General features: G+C 36.3%; 1 protein-coding gene across 3 annotated transcripts; it reads right to left on the minus strand.

Moving 5' to 3' along the window:
- Positions 1-1,701: 1,701 nt before the first annotated feature.
- Positions 1,702-24,191, minus strand: LOC129745134 (cartilage oligomeric matrix protein). 3 transcript variants are annotated; one of them, XM_055738034.1, is made up of 18 exons: positions 24,022-24,191; positions 16,675-16,760; positions 16,541-16,604; positions 16,372-16,475; positions 16,087-16,298; positions 15,869-16,022; positions 15,649-15,789; positions 15,384-15,563; positions 13,324-13,441; positions 4,454-4,575; positions 4,290-4,390; positions 3,787-4,148; positions 3,490-3,709; positions 3,137-3,424; positions 2,832-3,066; positions 2,535-2,763; positions 1,966-2,474; positions 1,702-1,899 (listed from the first exon to the last, which is right to left on the minus strand). In XM_055738034.1, the coding sequence occupies exons 2-18, from the start codon at positions 16,745-16,747 to the stop codon at positions 1,823-1,825; spliced, it is 3,189 nt and encodes a 1,062-aa protein (XP_055594009.1). In that variant the 5' UTR covers positions 16,748-16,760; positions 24,022-24,191; the 3' UTR covers positions 1,702-1,822. The 3 variants fall into 3 exon arrangements, with proteins under 3 accessions (XP_055594009.1, XP_055594007.1, XP_055594010.1); XM_055738032.1 differs by having other exon boundaries at positions 15,649-15,792; XM_055738035.1 differs by lacking the exons at positions 13,324-13,441; positions 15,384-15,563; positions 15,649-15,789; ... (4 more) ...; positions 16,675-16,760; positions 24,022-24,191 and adding an exon at positions 9,631-13,317.
- Between the last annotated feature and the right edge of the window lie 573 nt (positions 24,192-24,764).

Here is a 24,764-nt window from a genome sequence, read left to right on the forward strand (position 1 = left end):
CATTCTTGAATTTCTAGAACTACAAGCAGCGCGTCCAGCAAAACGTGTTTGTTTGCTCTCCGAGTAGGAGGAAGTGTTCCTAAATGCGCATGTTGGGTAATATGCGCATACAGCCGATTGACGATATGGCTGGAGATTCATCATATCTAATCAGTGCAGTTTGAGGGTAATACGCTTTTAACACATGGCATGAAAAAATTAAATTGTTATATAAAGTCAAAAAAAATTTAAAATTCAAACAAGATTTTTGTCAGTTTTGTTATAATATATTGAACTTTAATTATTGTGCGTACAGATTCTGTGAACAACAATTTTAGTGGTTTTTCTTTCTTATTCATCTGGAAATAGGAAATTCAACAAATTGAAGCTTTTGGCAAAGTTTTAAATGAAAAGATATTGGAATAAGAGACAGGTTCTGAATGCCCATATCAAGGCAGGTTAAATGCCTGTATCAAGAAAAATAGATCAGTCTTATAAATTTTTTACCTTCTATCATTTAAACATTAAATCTACGTTCAAATCTTGATCTTACAGCAAAAAGAGAAGAACTTCCTACTGATCCGATAAAAATACAATATGAACAAAATTTAACCCTGAAATATGGCCATATGGCATACTTAACTGTGTTTCATGCAAAAGAATTAGTGATGTAAAAAATTCCACCAAAATTTCAGCCTTGACGTATGCTTAGCATCCGTTTCTACCATTTTCAATTAAATAATTTCAAAATATTGCAATTGTAAATTAAATATAGCATAAAACATAAATATGCGCATTTAGCCCGCCGGTTTCGGAAATCGGCTATTTTGACTTCTTTTATTATAAAATTATTTTCACAAAAACTGTAAGAGATTTTAACAGAAAAATTGCATTTACGTATAGAAAACAGATGTCCGCTCATGTGCATATAGTTTTCAGACTCCTATCTATTGGAATATGGGAGAAAATGAGGGCTTTCCTTAATATGCGCATATAGCCCGCCTCTCCCCTACGTACGGTGGGTGGTGATTTGGTCAGAGAGCGAAGCCGACAGACGAAATAACGATGCGTGTCGTGCATTTCTTCGTCTTAAATAGATTTTACTTTTGTGGTGTCAAAATGACACCCAAAGTCGAAAAAGGGAGTTTCTTTGTCCAGGCTTCCAGGGTTCGTCCATAAAAAAAGTAAAGATGCAATATTGAAGACTTTTGAATTCATTTAGGGTCCCCGAAGAATTTTTTGTATTTTGAAGCTTCTGAAAAAAGTTACAAGCCTTCAAACTTGCAATGGTGTCAAAATGACACCCTAATGCGGATGAGGGTTAAACTAATTTGTAAATTAGTGTCATATTCTGTGGATCTCTTAAAAGGATACATTTCCACTGAGATTCACACGTTAACGTATATGTAGTTAATTTTCTCGTCCATTCCTTCGCATATAGTTTTAAAAAAAGTGGTTCCTAGCATGAGTAGAGTCTTTTTCGCATTTGTTATTTGTATCCTGTTGACAAGCTGGGAACAGAAGCGTCCATTACCAGGGGACTCAATTGAGTTTTTAGGTGTGGGGGAGTGTGAGTTCATAGAACCAGAGTTGTACAAGTGTAAGTCACTAGCGTAGTTTGGCGTATTGGCATTTCATGAAACCTTTTGGTTCTCGTTCAGTTTACAGGATCAAGTCGTACAATTCGTGAACGTGTGATATTTCAACTTATACTCAGGACAATACACTTAAGTAAAGTTGTTATATTACAGAGATAAATTCGCAATTACAGTTATTATTTGCTCAATAAGCTTATGTCATTATAGTTTTGAAATGCAGCTAGACATTAATTTACATCTATTCGTTACGTCTTGTAATCGATTTGTACATCTTTTTGCAAACGTGGCGGGAGTTCTCTATAGATAGCTTCAGGAACATTATCTGAAAGAACAATCAAAATTAATACATCATAGAATGTCAATCATCGAAGGCAAAGTTTTTTCATACCATTGCATCTGTAAACAAGATCAGACCAGATGATCATTTCTTGCGAGAAACAGAACACTCCCAAACGTCCGCCTTTCAAGGTTGAATCGTAAATGTTTCCGGAATCTGCCACCATTTTCTCTCCATCAAAGACTCGCAGACGAATCAAGCCAATTTTCGGACGATGCAACAACAACCACCGGTAGGCCGTTCTTTCCTTCCATCCAACATTTCGTGGATCTTTCCACAAAAGTTTCACTTGATCTTTGGTGTCTCCGGTGTGCCACAAGCTATTACGCAACATTTGTCCTGGTCCAGTATTACTGTCGATGAGCTTCAACTGAATGCCCGGCTCTGCAGAAGCCCTGAACGGCGTTGCCTGCCAATAGGTTTGAATGTTCTTTTTCCACATCACAGCATAGAATTTGTGATTGTCTTGATAGCTGAAAATAAATCCGACGTAATCGTCATCGATTTCAGTATCAACGAAAAACGTTCCTTCGAAATCGACTCCTCCGAAAGCATCGTATCTGGAATTGAAACAAAAATTCAAAGGAATGCTTTGGGAAGGTAATTGAGATTTGTTTTACCCAACGGCAAGGCCCGGATCGCTGTTCTGGGTTTGAACAATTTCGGCACCTTTGTTGTAGATAACCCAGTTGGGATCAATTTGTGAATCTCCCTCAGGATCCAGCACTACGGTTTGGTATGTGCGGAAATCCGTTGAGAAAATCTTAGAATTGTTCGGACAGTTGTCCAAATAGTTTGGAATCAAATCCAAATCGAAATCTTCCTCACAAATATCGCCAACGCCATCATCTACAAAAAAAAACAGAGAATGATCAATAGATGTATGAATTGATCAACGTCCAAAAATTAAAACACACTGTTTGCATCAGTTTGATCGGGATTGTGTACGATCGGACAGTTATCCTCGGCATTGTTAATTCCATCGTTATCGGCGTCAGGATCACACAAATCTCCCCGACCATCACCATCCGTATCAAGTTGGTCAGAATTGGCAAGCTTTGGACAGTTATCTCTACTGTCTTGAATACCGTCCCGATCTCTGTCAATATCACTGTCGCAAGCATCCCCGATAAGGTCGTTGTCAGAATCCATCTGTTAGTTGGATGACATTTTGACAATGTTGAAGCTGGTTATACTGGTAAAAAGTAAATGAATTAAATACCTGATTGAGATTGGCAACAACTGGACAATTATCACAAACATCTCCCACGCCATCACCGTCACTGTCGAGCTGATTGGAGTTAGCTTTTTTAGGACAGTTATCTCTTTCATTAGGTATGCCGTCGTTGTCAATATCGGGATCGCATGCGTCCCCAATTCCATCGCGATCCACATCATGCTGATCGATATTGGCTACGGTAGGACAATTGTCACAAGCGTCTCCCTGTTTGTCTCCTCCATCTTTGTCCGTATCCAACTGATCTGGGTTGTGCACTAACGGACAGTTATCCTATAACAACGGTTAGTTAAATAAAAATCTCGAGACTCATAACTTAACTGAGGTTTAAATCTAACCGGGCTGTTGAGGATACCGTCGTTATCAGCATCCTGATCGCACGCATCTCCAATGCCATCCTTATCAGCGTCCTCTTGTCCGGAGTTTGGCACATTGACACAGTTATCCTGACGACATCTACTGTCCGAACAGCCCAAGTCGAAATCAGCCCATCCATCTAAATCACGATCCAGGCCGCAATGGAAACCGTCACCAGCCCATCCTACCTTACACTTACACCTGGAGGTGGGTATCATAAAGAGGAAAAAACAATGTTATTATTACTGTTACTCAAAAGTTTCAATTATCCAACATACTTGTAAGTGTTGCTACCGGCGTGCCTACATGCGGCATTTTTATCGCACATGGTTCCATCCGGGCACATTCCTTCAACAGCAAAACATCCGTGCGTAGAGTTTCGTATGAAACCTCGACTACATTGACACTCATAGGATCCTTCGGTGTTGATGCACATGGAGTTTGCGCCACACCTTGCGGTTCCGTCAGCGCATTCATTTATATCGTTACATTTTTGCCTCTGCAGTGCGTATTCGAAAGTTGCGGCGTACAGTCCCCCACTGTGAAGACCGCCAAATCCAGCAGGACATGGCTCGCAACGGAACCCGGGTACCAAATTGGTGCACCTTACTCTAACATCGCACGGCTCGACCAAATCACACTGAATTTGTTATAAAAAACGGAATAAAAATTTTGTATCCTGGTAGTTTCACAACCGAGAAGGTTTTATCATAGTATGTAGGTTGAATGAGAAGGTTCGAAATTTGGTAAAATTGACAAATGATTGAAACACACTTCATACCTCATCAATGTCCTGACAAACGGTTCCGTTTCCTTTGAATCCAACGGGACAGGCACCACATTTATAATACGGTGGATGATCAAGTACTGAACACTGTACACCTGAAAGTTTACGCAGATAATAATTTCCCTATACATACAAGTTCAAGCTGGAGCCATACTAACCTGCGGCGCAAACGTTATCTTCGCACACATTCCTCAAACGACAAGTTTTACCGTCTCCTTCGTAACGATCCGGACAGGAACCACATTGGGCACCTTCGGTTGTATCGTAGCATTGAACATCCCTGGAGAAAAAATCAAGGTTATAAACTGTGTCTTGGGTACATGACCTGGCATAGTCTGTTATTGCATCTGTATCTCGTGTTCGAATTCCAATGTTTAAGAACATTTTTGTCCATATTTGCAGATTTCGTTCCAAAGAAAACATTTCATCTTATAAAATCGATGATCTCATATTCAATAGAATATGTATAAAGCACTGTAAAGTAGTCCAGTACATGGTGAATATGATGATGAAGTGTCTCTTGAGGGCGGGTGTCAAAATTTTTATGCGAATCAACGGTAATGTGATTGTTGAAGATAAAATCGACATTTCGTGCGAAAACCTGGAAGAATCCGTGCTGAAAACGGGACATGAAGAATACATTCTGCAGAACTAAGTATAGAAAACATACATGATCCGAACCAATCCACAGTGGTCAAAAATGCAAAAAACGTGATCGTTATAACTTATAACTTTTTTCGTTTTCATTTTAGCTTATTGGTGTCTTCGGAGAAGTTTGTCAGTAAAATCAGCCCTATAATAAAAAACTTTTATTTTTCTGATTAATCCCCCTACAAGTGAGATAAAATTTCTAACTTCTCTGTTATACGTTTTAGCTCTTAAATGTCTTCTACAAACTTGTTTAAAATCAAATTTTCTACAACTTTGTTGCAGATGTCAAGTTTCTAAAATAACTATTCTCTGAGTTATCGGCTAAATAAGAAACTTAACCTGTAAAAATCAGTTTATTAGTAATAAATTTTTTTTCAGTTAATTTTCAGCTTAATAATATGCTCCACAAAATTGTTTGTCTTATTAAAATACACCACTTTGTTGAACATTTCATGTTTATAAAATGTAATACTACAGAGCTATGTTAAAAAGATTACCGAAAAAAGTGCTTTTTCACGCCTTATTTAACAAACACCGGGCAACATCGGGCAGCCCGCTTCAGATGCAAAATGAAGTCAAAGATTTCGTCTACAAGATGCAGGTACAACCGTCTGTATCCACTTGTATCCAAGCGAGATACATCAATTTTACATACATTCTACTACGTGTGTTTTCTTCTAGCTTTTCCCTGCGCGGTGTCAGAAGCAAAGGTTTGGAAGCGCATTTGTATTATTAGCATTAGGCTACAAAACTAAGCTCTCTTGATATAGATTATTAGCACAGAGAACAGACGTACAAGCTCGAACAAAAAATCTTCCAAAAAGTGTGTAAAATTTCAAATGCTGACATTCAAAAAATACGTTAGAAATTGACTTGAAATAGTGCAATCTATTGTGCCGTTCAAAAGTTACAGATCAAATTTTCAGGTGGCCAGTTTTCGAAAAGACCCAGCCAAAAGAAATAGAAAAATTGTTCAAAACTATCGTTGGAAATTTTACACAAGTTTCGTGGGCTAGCTTGTATGTCTGTTCTCTGTGTTATTAGTATATTTGAATAAATCTGCCTTTTGGCTTTTGACAGCGCACGTGACGGTCGTTGTTTCACAGCAGTCCGCGTGGTTTCATTTTTAACCGAGCAGTGCCGTCTATGTCCCGTCAGCGTTTAAGCAGATCCGTAGTGCGTATCTGTTGCCCTCCAGCTAGTAGAGGATATATGGTATAGGATATCTATCTTAATTGAACGCATAATAGGCTGATGCCTGTAATACAAATGCGCTTCCAAACCTTTGCTTCTGACACCGCGCAGGGAAAAGCTAGAAGAAAACACACGTAGTAGAATGCGCTATAGTTTCCTAGAAATCGTTGTTTTTAATGCAAACATGGGAAAGTAAAATTGATGTATCTCGCCTGGATACAAGTGGATACAGAAGGCTGTACCTTCATCTTGTAGACGAAATCTTTGACTTCATTTTGCATCTAAAGCGGGCTGCCCGATGTTGCCCGGTGTTTGTTAAATAAGGCGTGAAAAAGCACTAATTTCTGTAATCTTTTTAACATAGCTCTGCAGTATTACATTTTATAAACATGAAATGTTCAACAAAGTGGTGTATTTTAATGAGACAAACAACTTTGTCGAACATATTATTAAGCTTAAAATTAACTGAAAAAAAGTTATTACTAATAAACTGATTTTTACAGGTTAAGTTTCTTATTTAGCCGATAACTCAGAGAATAGTTATTTTAGAAACTTGACATCTGCAACAAAGTTGTAGAAAATTTGATTCTAAACAAGTTTGTAGAAGACATTTAAGAGCTAAAACGTATAACAGAGAAGTTAGAAATTTTATCTCACTTGTAGGGGGATTAATCAGAAAAATAAAAGTTTTTTATTATAGGGCTGATTTTACTGACAAACTTCTCCGAAGACACCAATAAGCAAAAATGAAAACGAAAAAAGTTATAAGTTATAACGATCACGTTTTTTGCATTTTTGACCACTGTGCAATCGTGTAGCAATCCCTAGCCCCAAAATTACTTCCATTAGCAGATTGGGGACGTTTTCGAACAAAAAGGAAAATAAAATTGATGTCTAGAATAAAAAAGAGCATTTTACTGTCTAGAGGTTTGGAGGGACCCACCACTTCTGAAATATCACCGAAACTTTATATAAAAAAAAAAGTATGCAAAGGTCAGTTAATCATCAAGGCCATTTTAACCCGTTGACGCACAGTGTTTTTTTAACAACACTAATCAAAATCCAAACATCTTGGAAACGCTTGAATATTTTCATGTGATGTTTTGACAAAAAATATCCTGAGACTACAGGAAATTAGCCCATTGTATTTTTATTACGATATTTAAATGTATGTGTATAAGATATCGAACAAAGTAAATATGCAAAAAATTGCCAAAAATCAAATTTATTTATTTTTTTTAAATAGGTTTCGTTTTTATTTCTTTAGATTTGCAAAGTCTAACAATTTTTTAATCTCAATCAATCACAAACACGTTCCTGCACCCAATTAACAAGGTTTGGATGAAATTTGCTACATCGTATTGAAATGAATTAAAAATTTCTAAAATTATTTTTCAACTTTAGTGGGCCATAACTTTTGCAATACTCAATATAACGACTTCAAACCTGTTCAGTTGTGTTATTCGAATTAAAATGTTATTATTTCACTGAATCAATAACTGCTATTCTGATTATAAAAAAAAGTCATGCATTCAAGCGTTAACTTATGGTTATTTGTATTCTGTCATTTTTTATCAAATAAACCATAAAGTGGATTTTTTATGTCATATCCTAAAAGGATGCAATTCAGTAAACTGATTGCTAATGAGTTTAAAAAAAATAAAAAGACAAAATTTGAATTGTTAAATGATCTTAAAACTATATGCTTTTGAACAAACTCATTTAAATCCAAAAAAATGAGAAACTGAAATTATCAGCATTTTAAGATTTAAAAAAGGGGTGGATTTCTATTTGTGCCGGTCACTGTATCTTTCATTTTCGTTTCATTTTATGGAAAAAGGTTGGGGTCCTCCGAAGGATGAATCACGAGCTCGCGCGACTCTACGGTAAACCCAGTATCCAGTAGGTGGTGAAGGCTGGCCGGATAAGCTAAGCAGGACATGTTGCGCGTATGCCGGACAACTGTCCTGCCAAACAGGTGTTCGCTGCGAATCCGGTAGTAACGAGACAAGCAGGAGCGCAACGAGCGAGGTGTTTATGCCAAGTGGAGCGTTATCTGGCGAATGTGGAATGGCCGAGAAATTGGAGAACGGTTGCCATGGACGATTAATTTGGAAGAATATTGTTCATCAGATTATGTCGTGAGACGGAAAACTATATAAACAAAATAATTGGGTTCTCCGAATAAAGGATCAAGTCTCCTTTAACTGGAAGGATATCGCTAATTCATCTACTGTCTCCAGTTTTGTTCTAATTTGTGGAGCATATAAATTTGGCATTACATGCTGTCAGAAAATGCAAAAGACAACGAGTTGTTAATTTTTTTTTTATTAAAGATATTATGATGAAAGCAAGAAAATGGGATCGAGTTTCCCGTTTCTCCCCTAAGGGAAAGAATAAAATTTGACCAATCTCAGCAGGCTAACTTTTTCGTTAGTTTGTGAATCTGTTAAATTATATGAACTGTAATCAAGTCTGACCTGAAATGTGTTAATATCCAAAAATTTGTTTGTAAAATTGTTCGGAAAGGCCAGTTTTGGTAAAAGGATATTTTTGAACTTTTATTTATAAAACTTTCGTTAAGGCGGGATTCTTTAAAACATTGCTGTACAATTTTTAATAAATCCAGCTGTCGACAAATTATATCTCGTAAATCAACACAATCAACGTAAATCAACGGTAAGACACAAACAATGTCCAGGTGCTGAACCATCTGAGCAGTGTACGTGTAGGTACGTAAACTTGCGAGAAAATAAATCACAAGAGATTTGAGCACGAAAAACATGACATGGACGTTACGTCACACTTTTAAGAGGTTTTTCTAGAACTTTGAAAAGCGTTAGTGAAAATAACAGAATAGTTTTAAAAATGCTGTTGGTCTTCAAAAGAAGTATAGGAAATTATCAAGTGGAGCTTTAAGAAGACGCAGAAGACAGCTAGGATTTGCAAGTGAGAGCCGAGATGAATGATTGAAGAACATTTTTAATCAAGTGAACAACAAATGTAGTAAGGAAAAAATTAAAGCCCTGTCGTAATTGGATGGAAACAGCTAAACCTTAGGTAATTTGCATTTACAAGAAGATTTCTGCATTAACTGTAAGATGAGTGATTTAAATAGTTTCGGTTTTATCTTGTGAGCTCTATGTAACAAAAGACAGGGCAGCAGCTCTTCTTACATAATTTTTCAGAATTTTTGATGGCAATTACCTCTTTTGTGATGTAAGTAACACAACCATTGAACTTTGTATGAGGTGACTATGAAATAGATTAGTATTTATGTATAACATTCTGGTTTATAGAAAGGTCTTAGTTTAGTTCGACATGTATAAATATCAACCATGATGCTAAGAATTGTCTGTTCTAATCGTGTCCAACAATGTCTTAAGATTGATCTGCATGGACTTCAGGAATGGTAGAAATGTAAGCTGTATGTTTTGAGTGAAGTGTATTACATTTCGAAGCATTTATCATGCATTTTTCTGATACTCACCATGCTATGCTATGTATGTACATCCAACGAAGACATTGCATGATTTTTTGAAGCGGTCTTTGGCGCCATGCAGTTTAGTAGGGCATTGTCCAGAACGCTCAGTCTCTTTCTTTCAAACCTGAAATTGTTAATGGTATTGATCCACACCTCATGTTAATATTCGATTAATTGGAATGAAGAAGAAACTGTTATTATGAAGTTTGTTAAAAATAAGTAAGACAAGTTTTGTTAGACAACATGTGCATTAACCATTTGAAAGGAAAGGTGAGAAATATGTAACAGATTCCAAAAAGCCATTTCAATTCTATCGAACAAGTTCACTCTAGATCAGATTTGAGTCTTAAAACATTAGAGCGCTTGCGAGTTTCGGAGGACGAGCCCGTCACTCGAGAGATAAATCACATTTTTGGCACATTTACTCCTATGTACTATTACGCTATTACCGGGAAACTCAAGTTATCAAATTCATAAGCTCCATATGTTGAAGTCAATAAATATAATTTTATTTGCTTCTGGAAAAGTACCAACTTACTCCACACAAAGTTCAAAGCACTGCTTAGGCTACCAATACCAGAATACAGCCCTGAAATGATTACATAGGCTTTGCGTACAGTCTGTTAACGAAACTAACATATATTAGGCCATTCCTAATGAAATTAACCACAAGAAGACTGTGGAATGGGATTACCCATGTTAGGACTCTTATATCTGTTCCCAGATACCTCGTTTATCAATCCAGAAGTGTTGACAAAAGCAATAGAGATAGAGTAGAGAAGGAAGTAAAGGGTGATACGGTCAAAATTTGGTCAATACCAACTGGACGTATTTCTTTCAATTTTGCATTTAAAAAACCTGAACACCCCTCATTTTGAAGGTGTTTGTGTGTAGAATGTTGCTCCTATTTTGATTTTAGAATTCACTCTTCAGTTGTCAAAATGCCGTCCAAGGAAGAAGAGCAGCGTATCAAAATTTTGCTCGCGCTTCGCGAAAAATCCGAGCTACCCGCACGCAAAGCTGGCAAAATCGCTAAAAGTTGCCAAATCAACCGTTACAAATGTAATTAAAGTGTTTGGAGAACGTTTGTCGACAGCCAGGAAGTCTGGATCGGGGGGAAATCGGAAACCGGAAGCCGCTGAGACGACAAAGAGAGTTGCCGGAAGTTTCAAGCGAAACCCTAACCTCTCTCTCCGAGATGCCGCAAATAAGCTGGGTGTATCGTCTACAACCGTGCATCGAGCCAGAAAACGAGCCGGACTATCGACTTACAAGAAGATAGTGACTCCAAATCGCGATGATAAACAAAATACGACGGTCAAAGCGCGATCCCGGAGGCTGACGAAGTGTGACTGCGTGGTAATGGACGACGAAACCTACGTCAAAGCCGACTAAAAGCAGCTTCCGGGACAGGAGTTTTATACGGCAAAAGGAAGGGGAAAGGTAGCAGATATTTTCAAGCACATGAAACTGTCAAAGTTCGCGAAGAAATATCTGAGCCATCTGTACATGTGGCTTGAAAAGCAGCATTTTCATAGCTTCCGGGTCTGTCAACCAAGAAATTTACGTGAAAGAGTTTTTTGAATAAACGTCTGCTGCCTTTCCTGAAGAAACACTGTTGTTCCGTACTGTTTTGGCCGGATTTACGGTTAAAAGGCTATGGAGTGGTACACCGCCAACCAGTGTTCCGAATATCACTCAATTCTCATGAGAGACACTGAAACGTTTTCAACAGCGAAAGCAAAACCTAAATTGTCGGTTGGTTTATCTCCCAGTGGGGCAAAGATTGTGTTCGACAGCGCTGCTCCGAGAATCAAAGAAATAAAATTTTAAAGAGAGACGTTTCTTCTCCAGTTGGAATTCTCAACTGAGTGAGGAGCTACCTGATTTTCAGTTTCTTTTTTCAGTCAATAACTTTTCTTGCTCAATCACTCACTCACTCACTCGTTTACTGATCGATGATCGAATGCTGTCTGCCTGATACATCTTGCTTTGTTGTTGGGGAGGATTAAAATAGTCATTCAAACACGCAGGCAGTACGTATGAACATATGTTTCTGCCGCTTTGCCAGAAAGTACGCAGGCAGTATGAACCGATTCAAGGCCGCATTGATTGAGTTTGAGTGAGTGAGTGAGTGGATTTTCGAATTGGATCTTGTATCAGTCAGTGTCTCAATCACTTCTGATACACCAGGTAGTGAGCTTGAGAGATCGACTTAGATGCGAGTCTGCTCTCGCTTTTGAATCTTGTTTACATTGACTTCGCATTGTCGCTCTGCCGATTCTCTAGGGAACAACAGGCAGCAGCAATCGGCTTTGAATGTTTCCAACTAGAAACCTATCATGAGCGTTTCTTCCGAGTGATTTTCGGAAGACTGCCGCCAACAACGTGTAGGTGGTTCTCATGGACAAGAACCCTCCCAACACGCCAGAGCTCCGCTCAATTGAGAAATACTGGGCTATTGTCAAGCGGAACCTAAAGAAGACCAAAAAAACTGCTAAGGACGAGCAGCAGTTCAAGGCAAACTGGCTTTCTGCGGCGAAGAAGGTGGACAAGGTGGCTGTACAAAATCTAATGGCAGGGGTTAAGCGTAAGGCCCGGCAATTCGAATTTGGAAAAGCGGAAGCCTAACTGAATATTTTTCCTGAATTTTATACTAATTAAACTTGAAAAAGAAATTTAATTTGATTTTTTTAAATAAACGATTTTACCGATTTACACGCGTTTTCTCTTGACCAAATTTTGACCGTATCACCCTTTAGAAGAACTCGTAAGTGCCTGCGAAAGCGATGGACTTAAAAGGATATGATTCAAATGACTCTGTCAGTGTGAAACGCTTCTGATGAAATCATCATTTCTGCTCTTTTCACCGAGGTGTGCATAGCTGCCAGTTCAAATTGGATGAGGACGTTTAGATGAGCAACTCGCGGACAGAATCTGGCGTCATGTCTTCTGCCTTCAAAACCTGTTGTATTTCTTATGAATCAGTCTAAATCACTAGAAATACGCCGATTTTTTTTTTTACAGTCAGGTAAGTGGTATTTGGTCGAAAAATATTTGTAGTCTTGCATATTCCGTAGCATTCGTACTGGCGACTGACACTCGAGATAAATCTAACCATGACCAATTCTGATATGTTAATTACCCATACGTATCCCCGTTTGAATTTCTGAATTCAAAGTGTGCTGTTTGATCATTGTTAACTTTTTTCGGTGCATGAATCTAATGTACAGTCATAATCGATATTCAACCTTTTAATTTGTATGTTTCATTAGTTTGCTACTTGTTATTACACACAACAACGAATTTTATCTACAATTCAAACCCAGCTAAATACATTCAAAAAACTTCGGCTAATATAGAGTATAAATAGTTTATTCCACTATCGTTCGAAATACGAAGTAATATGTTACACGTTTAAAAGTGTCATACGATCATAATTTCTAATGACTATTAATAATCCTCAAATTCATTAATCTCATGAGTTTAAACTTCGAAATAGCCCTCGCTTATCGTACAAACCGAAAAGTGTAAATTCATAGCAAAAAAAACAATATTTATATTAGCAGTGCAAATTTGCGGTCATCGCGTGAACTTTTTTCGAAAAATACTTTTGGCGTGAGAAAATCTCGTGCAATAACAGATTGCTACGTGCTATATATGTAGGTGTATTTAGAATCTACCAAAGTGGATAATTACGAGAAACATGGTCTATCGGCGCAGGTCACTCCTGGTTTACAGTTGATTCCGTCACCAACATAGCCTCGCGGACAGTGGCCACATCTAATACCGGTTTGTGTATCGTAGCAGTGTACTCCTGAGAAAATCCAAACAAAAAAAATGGTTTAGCTGTCGTATCTTGGTATGATGTTTTATAAGAATGGTAAACTTCAATATGCAGAATGTTAATAAGGGTGGCATCCAAAATGACCATCTCGAATTTCAAACAAGGAACTTGCTATGCCCCAAAAACTGACCTGTGCAAAATTCTAGCTCCATCGGATTTGATTTAGAGATGAGTAAAGCGCTTACGTTTCGACCCTTAAAAATCACCTAATGTGGGACCAAAGAAAAATGGGAAAATTGAAATTTTAATGTTGATCCCAATGAATTAAAAACGCAATATCTGGTGTTATTTCGAAAAATTGACAATTAATTGAAATTATGATGCACACACATTAAAAACTTAAAACTTTTCACAAATATAATCAAAATTACTTAAATACAAAGGTACAAAAGCCAGGTACAAAAAAATACAGAGTGACGTAAGTTTCTTATTTTTCGTTTTTGTAATTTATCGTTATTATTTTTATTTTAGATTATTTTTGCTTTTTCCATTTTTTGTAATTTTTGTTATATTAATAATTTTCGTTTTTAAGTTCATCGTTTTTGTCATTAAGTCATTTCTGTCTTTTTAAAATAATTTTGAATTTTATTTTTTTTTGCAGTATTTTTTTTGGAATATTTTATATTGTGTCCATTTTTTTTTTTTTATTTTAATTTTCATTAAAAAGAGTGTTTTATGTGGCATTTGAAAATACTTACAGGTCATCGCGTAATGAAGATTTCTTATAAGCAAGCATTTTTTTATTGTTATTTTTCTCTTTTTCATTATTTTTTATAACAACCTCCGTGGAAAATTAATGAACCGTTCTAGTGAAAAATTAAGTTTCAGATGAATTGTAAACGTTCAAATGGTTAGCAAGTTGTGATTCAGCTACTCTCTGTTTTATGAAATTATAGTTTTCTGAAATTGGTCCATTGTCATTTTTTAGAAGATGTTACACTTTCTGACCTATAATTTCAAAAGAAGCCGGAGTTCTTTAGTTCGTTGCCTCAGATAACTACATCTTTTAAACTGAAAAACCAGCTCCACAGAACGTCGAAGGTGCCCTGGCCGATAGTGTGTAACCTAAGTGACTCACGTTTACTTAACAGAAAGATGCGAAGATTTCTACGATCCACCTGTAAACGTGAGGAGTTTTTGTAGCAGGCCTCAACCGATATTTGCAAATAAGTTCAGTGATGGTTACTGAAGGATATTCATTAACCACCAGTTGTGCACTTAGTGCTGTCAAAGCGTTTTTTATATGAATTTTTGAGACTACCGAGGCAAAACTCCTTTGAAATTCTTGGACAGCAGTCCGAGCTGCTTTCAGGATTTTCCGGGAAGTAAATTGGGGTTTTTTCTCGATGTCAATCTTTGTGTTATATTTTTGGGGTCCGGCCTTGAAGTAATTTTTTAGGTCCATTTCAATATCGGAGAAATAAGATTTTCCAGCACGAAAAAAAAAACGTCACTTTCGAGCACAGCCTACCAAGCAAGCCTCTGTATAAATCTACGGAGTTCTTAAATAGAACCGAAAAATCCATTTAAATATAACTTTTTTTTAAATAACAGTAGATCTCGACATTTTTATGATAGACACTTTCAGCGTTTTGAGGCATCCCCCAATCAAGTCGTATTAGGCTGAAATTTGCACAGGTCAGTTTTCGGGTCAAGTAAAAAAAAATATATATGGCCCAAATTTTTAAATCGATGATGACAATTTTCCCAAACGTCCATCCCGAAAGCCGAATGAAATGAATCCTAAAAGGTGTGAATCCATGGTGTGTGAAACGAAAGACAAAGTATTTCTACCACTGATTTTATTCTTGAAATATATTCATTGCAAAAATAGCTCCAACACCTTGTGAATAGATAACTTATACATTGTTTAAGGTACAATAATCTTACCGAGAAGCTCTTTCAATATTACCTGGGAAACACGGATTACTGGTCTGGCAGCTTTCTCGAAGCGGTTCCGGCGATTTTTGGCATCCGGCACAGTTCTCGATCAAACTTCTCAGATGCTGAATTTCATCACGCTGTCTGCGGACTTCTTCGCGCAGCTCGCGAACCATCGCTATGAGCTCATTCAATGATTTTGACAAATTTTCTATGTTTCATGAACCGAAAAAAATACGACAACGATAATTAGAATGAGTTGCATTTTCACTTCCTGTGTTCTATGTTGTCATTACCGTCGCAATCACCGTGAAGAATTGGAATATCCCCCCGGGTATTTGTGTTTCGAATCTCGTAACGCTCCTCACGGTATTTGTCATTCCCGCGGTACCAATTTCTCACATCACGTTTCTTGTTCCGCTCAAACGGAACGCCGTCTTCTGTTGCGAAAACAGACACAAATTAAGTGCAGTCAGTTTTGCACGTACATTCGACTGTTTAAAACAGAAAAATTACCTTGTTCGAACGCAGATTTTTTGTTCTTCAGCAATTTATCCACTGAACCTGCTTTCTTGGAGTGCTTTCGCTTCAACAAATTCTGGCAGCTGGTCCTAGACAGAGCGCTTTCAACTGATGAATCCAAATGCAGCGGATACTTACGTTCTCGGAACTATACAAAGTTGAATTGAAAATTAGTTTTAAAAATGTCCTTAAGTTATCTCATCCTAAAGTACCAGTTTCACGTTTGGCTCATCCAAGTTTATATAAAGCTTGGATAAATCAATATCCAAATCCAATTTGGATCCTTCCTTACAATCAATGTAGAGTGCAATGGAATTTTGCCTGAACAGGATAGCCAATGAGCGTATCGTGGACGTCTCGTTCATGCCCGGTATGTCCAAGAATTTGGAATAAAACTTCGAATTAGTGTTAACATCCACAGTAACTGCAAAATAAGAAACAATGTGAAGAAAACTTTAAAAAAATCTGTTAATTTGTAGAGCCACAAAAGAATCTACCTCGTTTTTCTTTGCGATCCAGATAGAAAGAATATTTTGTTTTTGCTGCAGGAAAATCGATCATAAAAAGTGCTTCTATGGAAAGTCTGAACTTTCGCCGAGGGCTGAAATATGAAATTAAAAAAATTATAATTAACCTTTCTTAACCCAAAAACCAAAAAAAACTCACCGGATATGTCGTAACGAGATGATAAAATCATTTTTTATGTACTGTTCAAGCTCATTAGATGCAACTGAAATAGTGTGAAAATAGTGTTGAATTCTCAATCGTTCCTCACGGGCAACAGAACACATGTGACATACCAGGATCCAAAGAAAGTGACAGGGCATCGTTAGCTAGCCACGCTATGCATAGTAATACAAATAGTTTCTTCATATCGTTCTGATCACTGGAAGTAACAAATTTAATCAGTTAACAGTTTAATAGTACTAGACGAATTTAAAAATTAATCGAAAACATTTGATGGAGAAGGAAGTTGGTCATTGTTGTAATACCTGAAATTTTTATATTAACCACCCAAGAAACACACTTTCACACTTCCAATTGGCTTATTGGATTTATTAGAATTTATCGTTGTTTTATGGAGGTTTATTCCATTGGTTACAGTTTTATCATTGTTAAATTCTAGGAAATGCTTGTGGTATTTCATTTGTCAGGTTTTAAAAACAGTGGCCAAACTTCTGTTAAAGCTAGGATAAAATCTCCTTAAACCACTCCATGCTGTAATTTAAAGCCATCATTAAACCGAGAGACAGGTTTCAATCATGACAAAGGAGCGTTTTTGTTTCTTTCTGAGAAAAGCTGTGGTCTAGTTGTGATAAAACTCCGATAAAGGTTGCTGGAGTTTGAACCTCTCAACCTTCAAAAATTCAAATTTCACAACTTTAATAACTGAAAACTATTAATTTTCAACAAATGCCGTGTATGCCGTGTTGTGTATAATTAACAGGTATCAAATAAAAAAACACCATGTCGTTCAATGAAATTAACTTTTTGCTTAAAAATATATTGATCGACAATTCATACCTAAAAGTTCGTTAGTTAGTTTGCTTTTCTAAAGCATAGAATGCGCTTTGGCTTTTATAATAACTCTATGCGATGATTTTAAAAGAGTTTTGCAACCTGAGATAAAGTTAAAATTGTTACTTGTTAAATTCAGCGCAATATTCGAAACCTGTCAGAAGTTATAAGCATTCGAAAAAGAGTTCTTTTTCGGGACGTTTTTCATTCACCTTTTTCGACTTTTTCGATCCATCATGATTTTTTAGTTAATCTATGGAAAGTTATAATATATGGTTACAAGTAGCAACTTTAAAGCAAAATTTTAATGTTTTGATGTGCTTTGTTTTTTTTTTTTCAACATTTACAACAAAACATGGAGTTGCATAATTTTGAAAAAAAAATCCAATGGCTTACCGGATTTATTGTGCATTTTTGGTATTGGTATTATTTCTAGCTAAATTTGAATTTCGGGAAAAGGGATTTGATTAGGAGACACTTTTGCCTAGTGTGGAGGTTTTAACGAATTATACCCTGAACTTAAAAAGTCTGAAAAGGAAATAATGCTAATAAACCAAAAACATCATAAGAATCGGAAAACGGGATTCAAAATTTTAGCCTTTGTGGAAAATAATTACAGAAAACGGTTTCTCAATTGCACAGCCAAAAATTCTTTACGTTTTTTTTACTTACTATGTTATAAATAATATATATTTAAGTACCGTTCATAATTGTATAGAAATTGGAAGCACGCGCACTCTTACTTCGGCTTTGAACTTCCATAACTTTTTACTCTGATGATAATTTTTGATCAAATTTTTTACGTTAGATAGATCCACTATCACACTATTATATCACAAAATTTAAGCTTTATGGAGTTTGTGTGGCCTGAGATACAGTAATTCTACGAAAATCGGACTTTTTGGACTTTTCTCATTTAAACTGCAATATCTCAGAAACTACGATACATTTTTTATTGAAATTTTGCAGAGTGATTGTTGAAATATAAAGCTAGCATGTCTGAAGTTTTCGAAAAGTTCTATCGATGAGATCAAAAGTTACGCGAGGTGCAATATTTCAGGCATGAACCTAGAAAAATCGTTTCCATCTAACAATCAGACAAAAATGTCTGGTAAAAGCAATGAAAAAAAAAACATGGAGTAATTTATCCATTCGTGTTTTGAAATCAGAATCTCGCGATATCGTTTTGATTTTTTGGTTGAAATAGATTTACTGGTTGTTAAACAGAGAACATGATTTTCCTATGGAAACATACGTCCAAAATTCTATAGAAATCGCATTTCTAGGTTCATGCCTGAAATATTGCACCTCGCGTAACTTTTGATCTCATCGATAGAACTTTTCGAAAACTTCAGACATGCTAGCTTTACATTTCAACAATCACTCTGCTAAATTTCAATAAAAAATATTGCGTAGTTTCTGAGATATTGCAGTTTGAATGAGAAAATGTATGTATGTATGTATGTATGTATGTATGTAGTTAAACCCACCAGTGGCTGATAGGTCTTTCGACCCGAGTCGATACGGGAAGTCTCGATCGCACGTTCAAATATTGTCCATGCTTAACTCACCAACAATATTTGCAGAGTGCAACCAAGGGGTCCGTTACCACTGGTTTGGGATAGGTTTGACTCACCAAACTCTCTTCCGACTGTTCGAAACAAATTTAGAATTTTGAAATGGAACCGTAGTATCCTTCTCATGATTCCATATACCGAGATACTCCGGCTGGCTTGAACCCACAATCCATTGTATATCAGTCTTTCGTTCGCTTGGTGACCTATCCAACCCCCCACGAATCCCCTTGAATAGAGTTAAGCTATTTTAAATATATCAATATAATACATTTTAAATATCTTACCTTTTTACCATATAAATAAAAATACATTTTAAACATCTTACCTTTTTACCATTTGAAAAGGATACTCATCTTCAAACCATAAAAGGCATCGTCAACATTTAAAAAGTTTGACTGGTCGCAGCATGCAGAAATTTCTATTGCGATCGTCCAAACATAAATTTTTTCCCTACACCAGCATGTTCACCAGTTTATTTTGAAAATAACATTCAAAATAGTATAGCAATTTCATGCTTCCAACTTGATGTCTTCATTAAGTAGCATCCAAGGATTTGGACTAACAAACACTTTTCACTAAATGTGCAAAAATGCAACCACAACCCCTCGTTTCATTCATCCGTTTTTCGGAAGCAGGATACGAATTTCAACAAGGTGAACATTGGGTAACTTATCCATAAGCCTTGCCCATGGATCTGATTTCCGTGACCCGAAACACTCTCTGCACTTTAAGTTCACACTTTATTTTGAAATATAAGATTTATATTTTTCAGAGCAAAATTCGAAGCAAACAAAAACACGTGCTCTTCGTTTGACAGCCGCCTACTCTTCAAACGTTTAAACCGGATTTTGGCTAAAATATCCTTTTCTGAAGCAAGGAATCAAAGAAAAAAAACCTCGACCACTCCCGGGCACGGCTTACTGAGAGACCTCTTTTATATATTGCAGTTTGAATGAGAAAAGTCCAAAAAGTCCAGTTTTCGTAGAATTACTGTTTCTCATGCCACATAACTCCAGAAAGGTCAAACTTTGTGATATAATAGTGCGATAGTTGATCTATGTAACGCAAAAAATTTGATCAAAAAATATCATCAGAGTTAAAAGTTATGGAAGTTCAAAGTCGAAGTGACGGTGCTCGTGCTTCCAATTTCTATACAATTATGAACGGTACTGTACATGCTATCACTTGATCAGTTTTGAGACCCTACTATCGGAATTAAACCTTGTTCATAATTACCCCACTTTGTCCTACTTGATAAGGGTCCACAAAATGCACCTTTTAACCTGAATTTGACCGAAATAGTACAAAAATATGGGCTAGACGGATACGCTAAGCAGGACTTGTTTCGAAAAGCCGGACGACTATTCTAAATAACAGGTGTTCGCTGCGAATCCGATATGCAATAGACGAGCAAGGTGGTTAGACGTGGTGGAACGTAATATAACGAATGTGAGATGCCCAAGAAATGGGAGAACGGTTGCCATGGACCGAGTGAATTTTAGGAATTATGCCAATCAAGTTAAGTCATGAGACGGAAAGCTATGTAAATAAAAATAGAACGAAAAAATGCCCGATTCACTCATTTTACAGTATATCTAATCTCGGAAACAACTAAGAGGTCGTTCAGATACCACGTGGACAGAAAAATGAGATTTTTGACCCCCTCCTCCCCCTCCGTGGACAAGCGTGGACATTTGGAAAACCCCTACCCCCCTCCCCGTATGTCCACGTGGACAGATTTGGAATAGTTTTTTTTTTAAATACCTATAATTTGACAGATAGAAAACACCATTTTTGCCTTTTTGTTGCAGAAATGGCTGATTTTGAAAAAACCGAATAAGAATCTCCTGAAATATTTTTTTTTTAATTTCCAATTAATCATATTCATCACTTGCTTTCAAGTAGCTACTAATTGTTTCAACTTAAACTGGAAAGCTTTGCCATTTTAAGATTTTGATTCAAACATCTTGATATTAATTCACATTTAGAAAATATTTTGAAAGTAAGAATGTCCACGTGGACATGACCAAAACCCCTACCCCCCTCACCGTGGACATTTCCATACCCACCTCCCCCCCTAAGTTGTCCACGTGGTATGTGGATGGCCCCTAAGTGTATCTCCGTAACTGCTCAAACGCATCGCTTAACCTTCTTTTGATACCAAATTTGTAGCACACAGTTTGTACACAAACATGTTTTCCAAATTCATTACACATCCCTATTCATTACACAAAGAACAAGTTAAGTTTTTTAAACCAAATCAATCTTTCAACACTTTTTAATTGGCAAAATTCACTGTTGTTGATTGAATTGTAATAGTAATATTTTGCTTGTTTTAAAAAACTAAGATCAGATCATTGCTTTTACTTTATTTTCCAACAATTGACATACTGAAACAAATGTTTTTTTTTATCATGTGGAAGCCAAAAAAATATGAAAACAGATTTTGAAATCACGTTTTGTTTAATTTTTTATCCGGAATAATAGGTAATTTCTGAAACTTTTTCTAATTTTTTTAAATGTGTTTTCTTTTAATTTTCTTAATGTGTAATTTGGTGTGAAATGACTACCTGTTAAAAGAAGTCTCTATTTCATACTACTGAAGATGTTATGGTAAACAGTTGTTTGAAATTATAGGTTTTTCATTGATTCTTTTTATTCGCAATTTTTTCATACTTGAGAAGCATTCTACAAAATACATAAATTGATTCTTTTTATTCGCAATTTTTTCGTACTTGAGAAGCATTCTACAAAAACATAAATTTTATCCCCGAAAACCAGGATTTCAAAACGAAAAATCGCTAGCAACCCTGCAATGAAGTTGCGATCATTTAAGTTGTCTTGCATTATAAATAATTCGCAGGTTCCTTCCATTCATTCAGTTGTGAAAATGCTTCAATAACTTAATGAGAAATCTTCATTTCATCATCTAAATGAGGAATTTTATCAGACTGTCTGTTAATGTAGAACATGCTTTATAAGTATTTTTTTTTTTCAATATTAACCGTCGAAAAACCGCCTTAAAGTCGATTCCCATGCAAAGCAGTAAAAATAATGCAGACTATACCGCACTTCATTGATGAATTTATTTGAATTTCCATATGGCAAAACAAGAAAAAAACTGTATATTTTTCACTACTCATGTACTGTTTTCTTCTTTTTCATTCCAGGAACAAGTAAATGCGCTTCATCCTTGGTCGACGACTAGGAATGGTGTCTCAAAAATTTTAAACAGTATAATGAAAAAAAAAATTACAAAATAAAATGAATATTAAATGATTAAGTTCTCCAACAAACTCTGAATGTTTACTCAAAAAATTCCTGTGTACAGATGAGTTAACTTAATGTTTCGTGGGAGTAGATCATTGAAAATAAAATTTCATTGTAGTTATTATATTTATACTAGATTTGAGAATTAGTGAACTGAATTTCAATTCAAATTTCATTTACATGTTTATGACCGCGAAAATGGTTATGTCAAATTTTAAATACCGACTATACTATTGTCGAAAATGGTTTTTGTGAATTTCAATCCAATTGTACAAGTCCCCAAAGTGCTCACAGTTTTGAGTTGTTTATCCTTAAAAATCTTGTAACGGAAGTAAACTTGAAATTGGCACTTGATATCTCTTATTTGCACAAAACAAAAAATGGATGTCCCAGAAAGTTGATTTTCGACCAATTTCCATTATGACCTCACCACTTTGACATTTTTAAATAATTTATTGTACCTCCTTTCCTAACGGAAAGTCAGAAGAATTCCAAGGCTTCCAGAAGGCGCTTGAAAGCATCTCTGAACCAAGGTCGATTGTATTAAAATTTTGCACTGATTATCCTTTTTGCTAACAAACTAAACGAACATGTTTTTTATCAATTTATGTATGTTGTGAGACGAAGTACTATAAAATAAAAAAAAAAAAAATATGTCGGCTCATAAAATTTTATGATTATTTGAAAAAAAATTAATAATATGTAATTAATATTACTCATTTTAAAAAAAAAAACGATGATCAACGTAAAACCTTCGATTCGAGATATTTCAGGTTAAGGCAGAGAACCTTTGCCGGGTTAGACAAAACAAACTTTCTACTAAAGATGAATATTTCTGTGGTACCGATTTTTGACATCGATCGACATATCATGGTCAACTCTCCTATGCCCCCTTCTGGTAATCTCGTTCGATTAGCAGCTCGATCGAGGGGATATCCAAAACATTCAAAAGATGATAATCGCTCCGCGGTGCATAATTTTATAATTTTTGTCAGGCGTCACCGTATATAACACCATGGATAACCCTGAACATATTTTAGAGCACTGTCTGTATGCGCCTCAACATGAAACTTTGAACAACAGAAGGAAAAAAATCGAACCAGAGTTTTATCTTTGTGCCTTATTTCCCACATGAAAAATGAATAAAAGAAATCCAACGTCCGTCGCCATCGCCTGTATCTCGAGAAAGAAGTCGCGCAGGTATGAAACGCGTGGGCGCTTAGTTATTTATGTGGGTATTAAAGAATCACGCTGAAAACGGTTTTGATTTTATTCTCCTTATACCTTCGCGTGGCGGCAAAACCTAAACCAGGTCTGGCTCATCGAACATAGAAACTAAACATATGGAACTTTGATGGCCTTCTGTCATTGATATGGACCATATCTAGGGCTAAAACCAATGTCATCTTCTAGAATGGGCTTTTAATAATATTATAAGTGTTCACACCAGCCGGAGGCTCTCCGGATTTGGCCACAGTGACACAATAACAGCACTCGCATCGGGAACAACCCAACGTTACACGTTACCTGATCTGGATTTTTCAAACCTTTTTCTGCAGAAATCGCTTGAGTCAACGTTCGCTTGAGCGCGTTTCGCAGAGCAGTGTCAGACAAACCTTTTAATGTTTTCCATTGTCACTCCCAATCCAATGGTTTGTTATATTTTATTTTCAAACTTTACATGATTTTCCCCCCTTCGATATGTCGCACAGATTTCACCATAGCCCACCAATAACCGTGAAAATTTTCCATTTCAAACTACAATAGTTCACATCAACTTACTTGGACAATGCACTTCACTATCTAAGATCAACTAATGACTAAACTAGATTGCAAACACTGTATTACACAATTTAAAATTTCTTAAGCTTTTTCAGTTCGGGAAGCATGCATCAATTAAACTTGACTTGATGCTATGAAACACGGCGACGCACTGAGGTCCCATTTTTCTCATCTCTTTTCATCTGGTCTCTACATCCGAGAATCGAATCTCGCTGTGTATCTGTTCAGTTAGATTTAGCCACATTCGCGCTTGCCATCATCGCATCGTGGGCAGCTCAGCATCCATGTAGAAAAAAAACGTGTCGCGCGCTTTCCGTCCGCCAATATACTTAAGTGTGGTGTGGAAGCTTAGCTTAGCGCGAGCCTCCTGCTCTCCAACATTCACAATATAGATCAGAAGCATTATTATATCAATGTCTATTACCATCTGCATTTACCATACTCCAAGTCCTAACAAGTTTTACAGATAGCAGGATAATGAGCCAAAGTCGTAAAGTTTTCAAACCGTTCCCGAGTTGTACGGCCCTTGCGTCTGTGTATTGAATTGAAACCGATCTATAATACAGGTGCAAATCCGGTCGGTAATTCAAGCCTTATTGAGGGTGCATATGGTAATTTCTTTCCTCAAAATCGGTGGAATTGGATGAAAATTTTTCAAAATTAAATAAAATCACTTTAAAAAATTGAAGATCCTTATCGTTCAATCACCATTCCAGTTCTGATTCCCGCCTAATGATTGATTT

The sequence above is a fragment of the Uranotaenia lowii genome, chromosome 2 (genome assembly GCF_029784155.1).
Source record: "Uranotaenia lowii strain MFRU-FL chromosome 2, ASM2978415v1, whole genome shotgun sequence".
NCBI classification, from domain to species: domain Eukaryota; kingdom Metazoa; phylum Arthropoda; class Insecta; order Diptera; family Culicidae; genus Uranotaenia; species Uranotaenia lowii.

Bases quoted from the DNA above. Each gene is read 5' to 3' on its own strand.
- LOC129745134 (XM_055738032.1), bottom strand. From the start codon at position 16,747: ATGAAGAAACTATTTGTATTACTATGCATAGCGTGGCTAGCTAACGAT. The intron at 16,299-16,371 runs GTAGATTCTTTT...CTTATTTTGCAG, and splicing joins GGATCGCAAAGAAAAACGAG to TTACTGTGGATGTTAACACT. The intron at 3,425-3,489 runs GTTAGATTTAAA...CCGTTGTTATAG, and splicing joins ACGGTATCCTCAACAGCCCG to GATAACTGTCCGTTAGTGCA.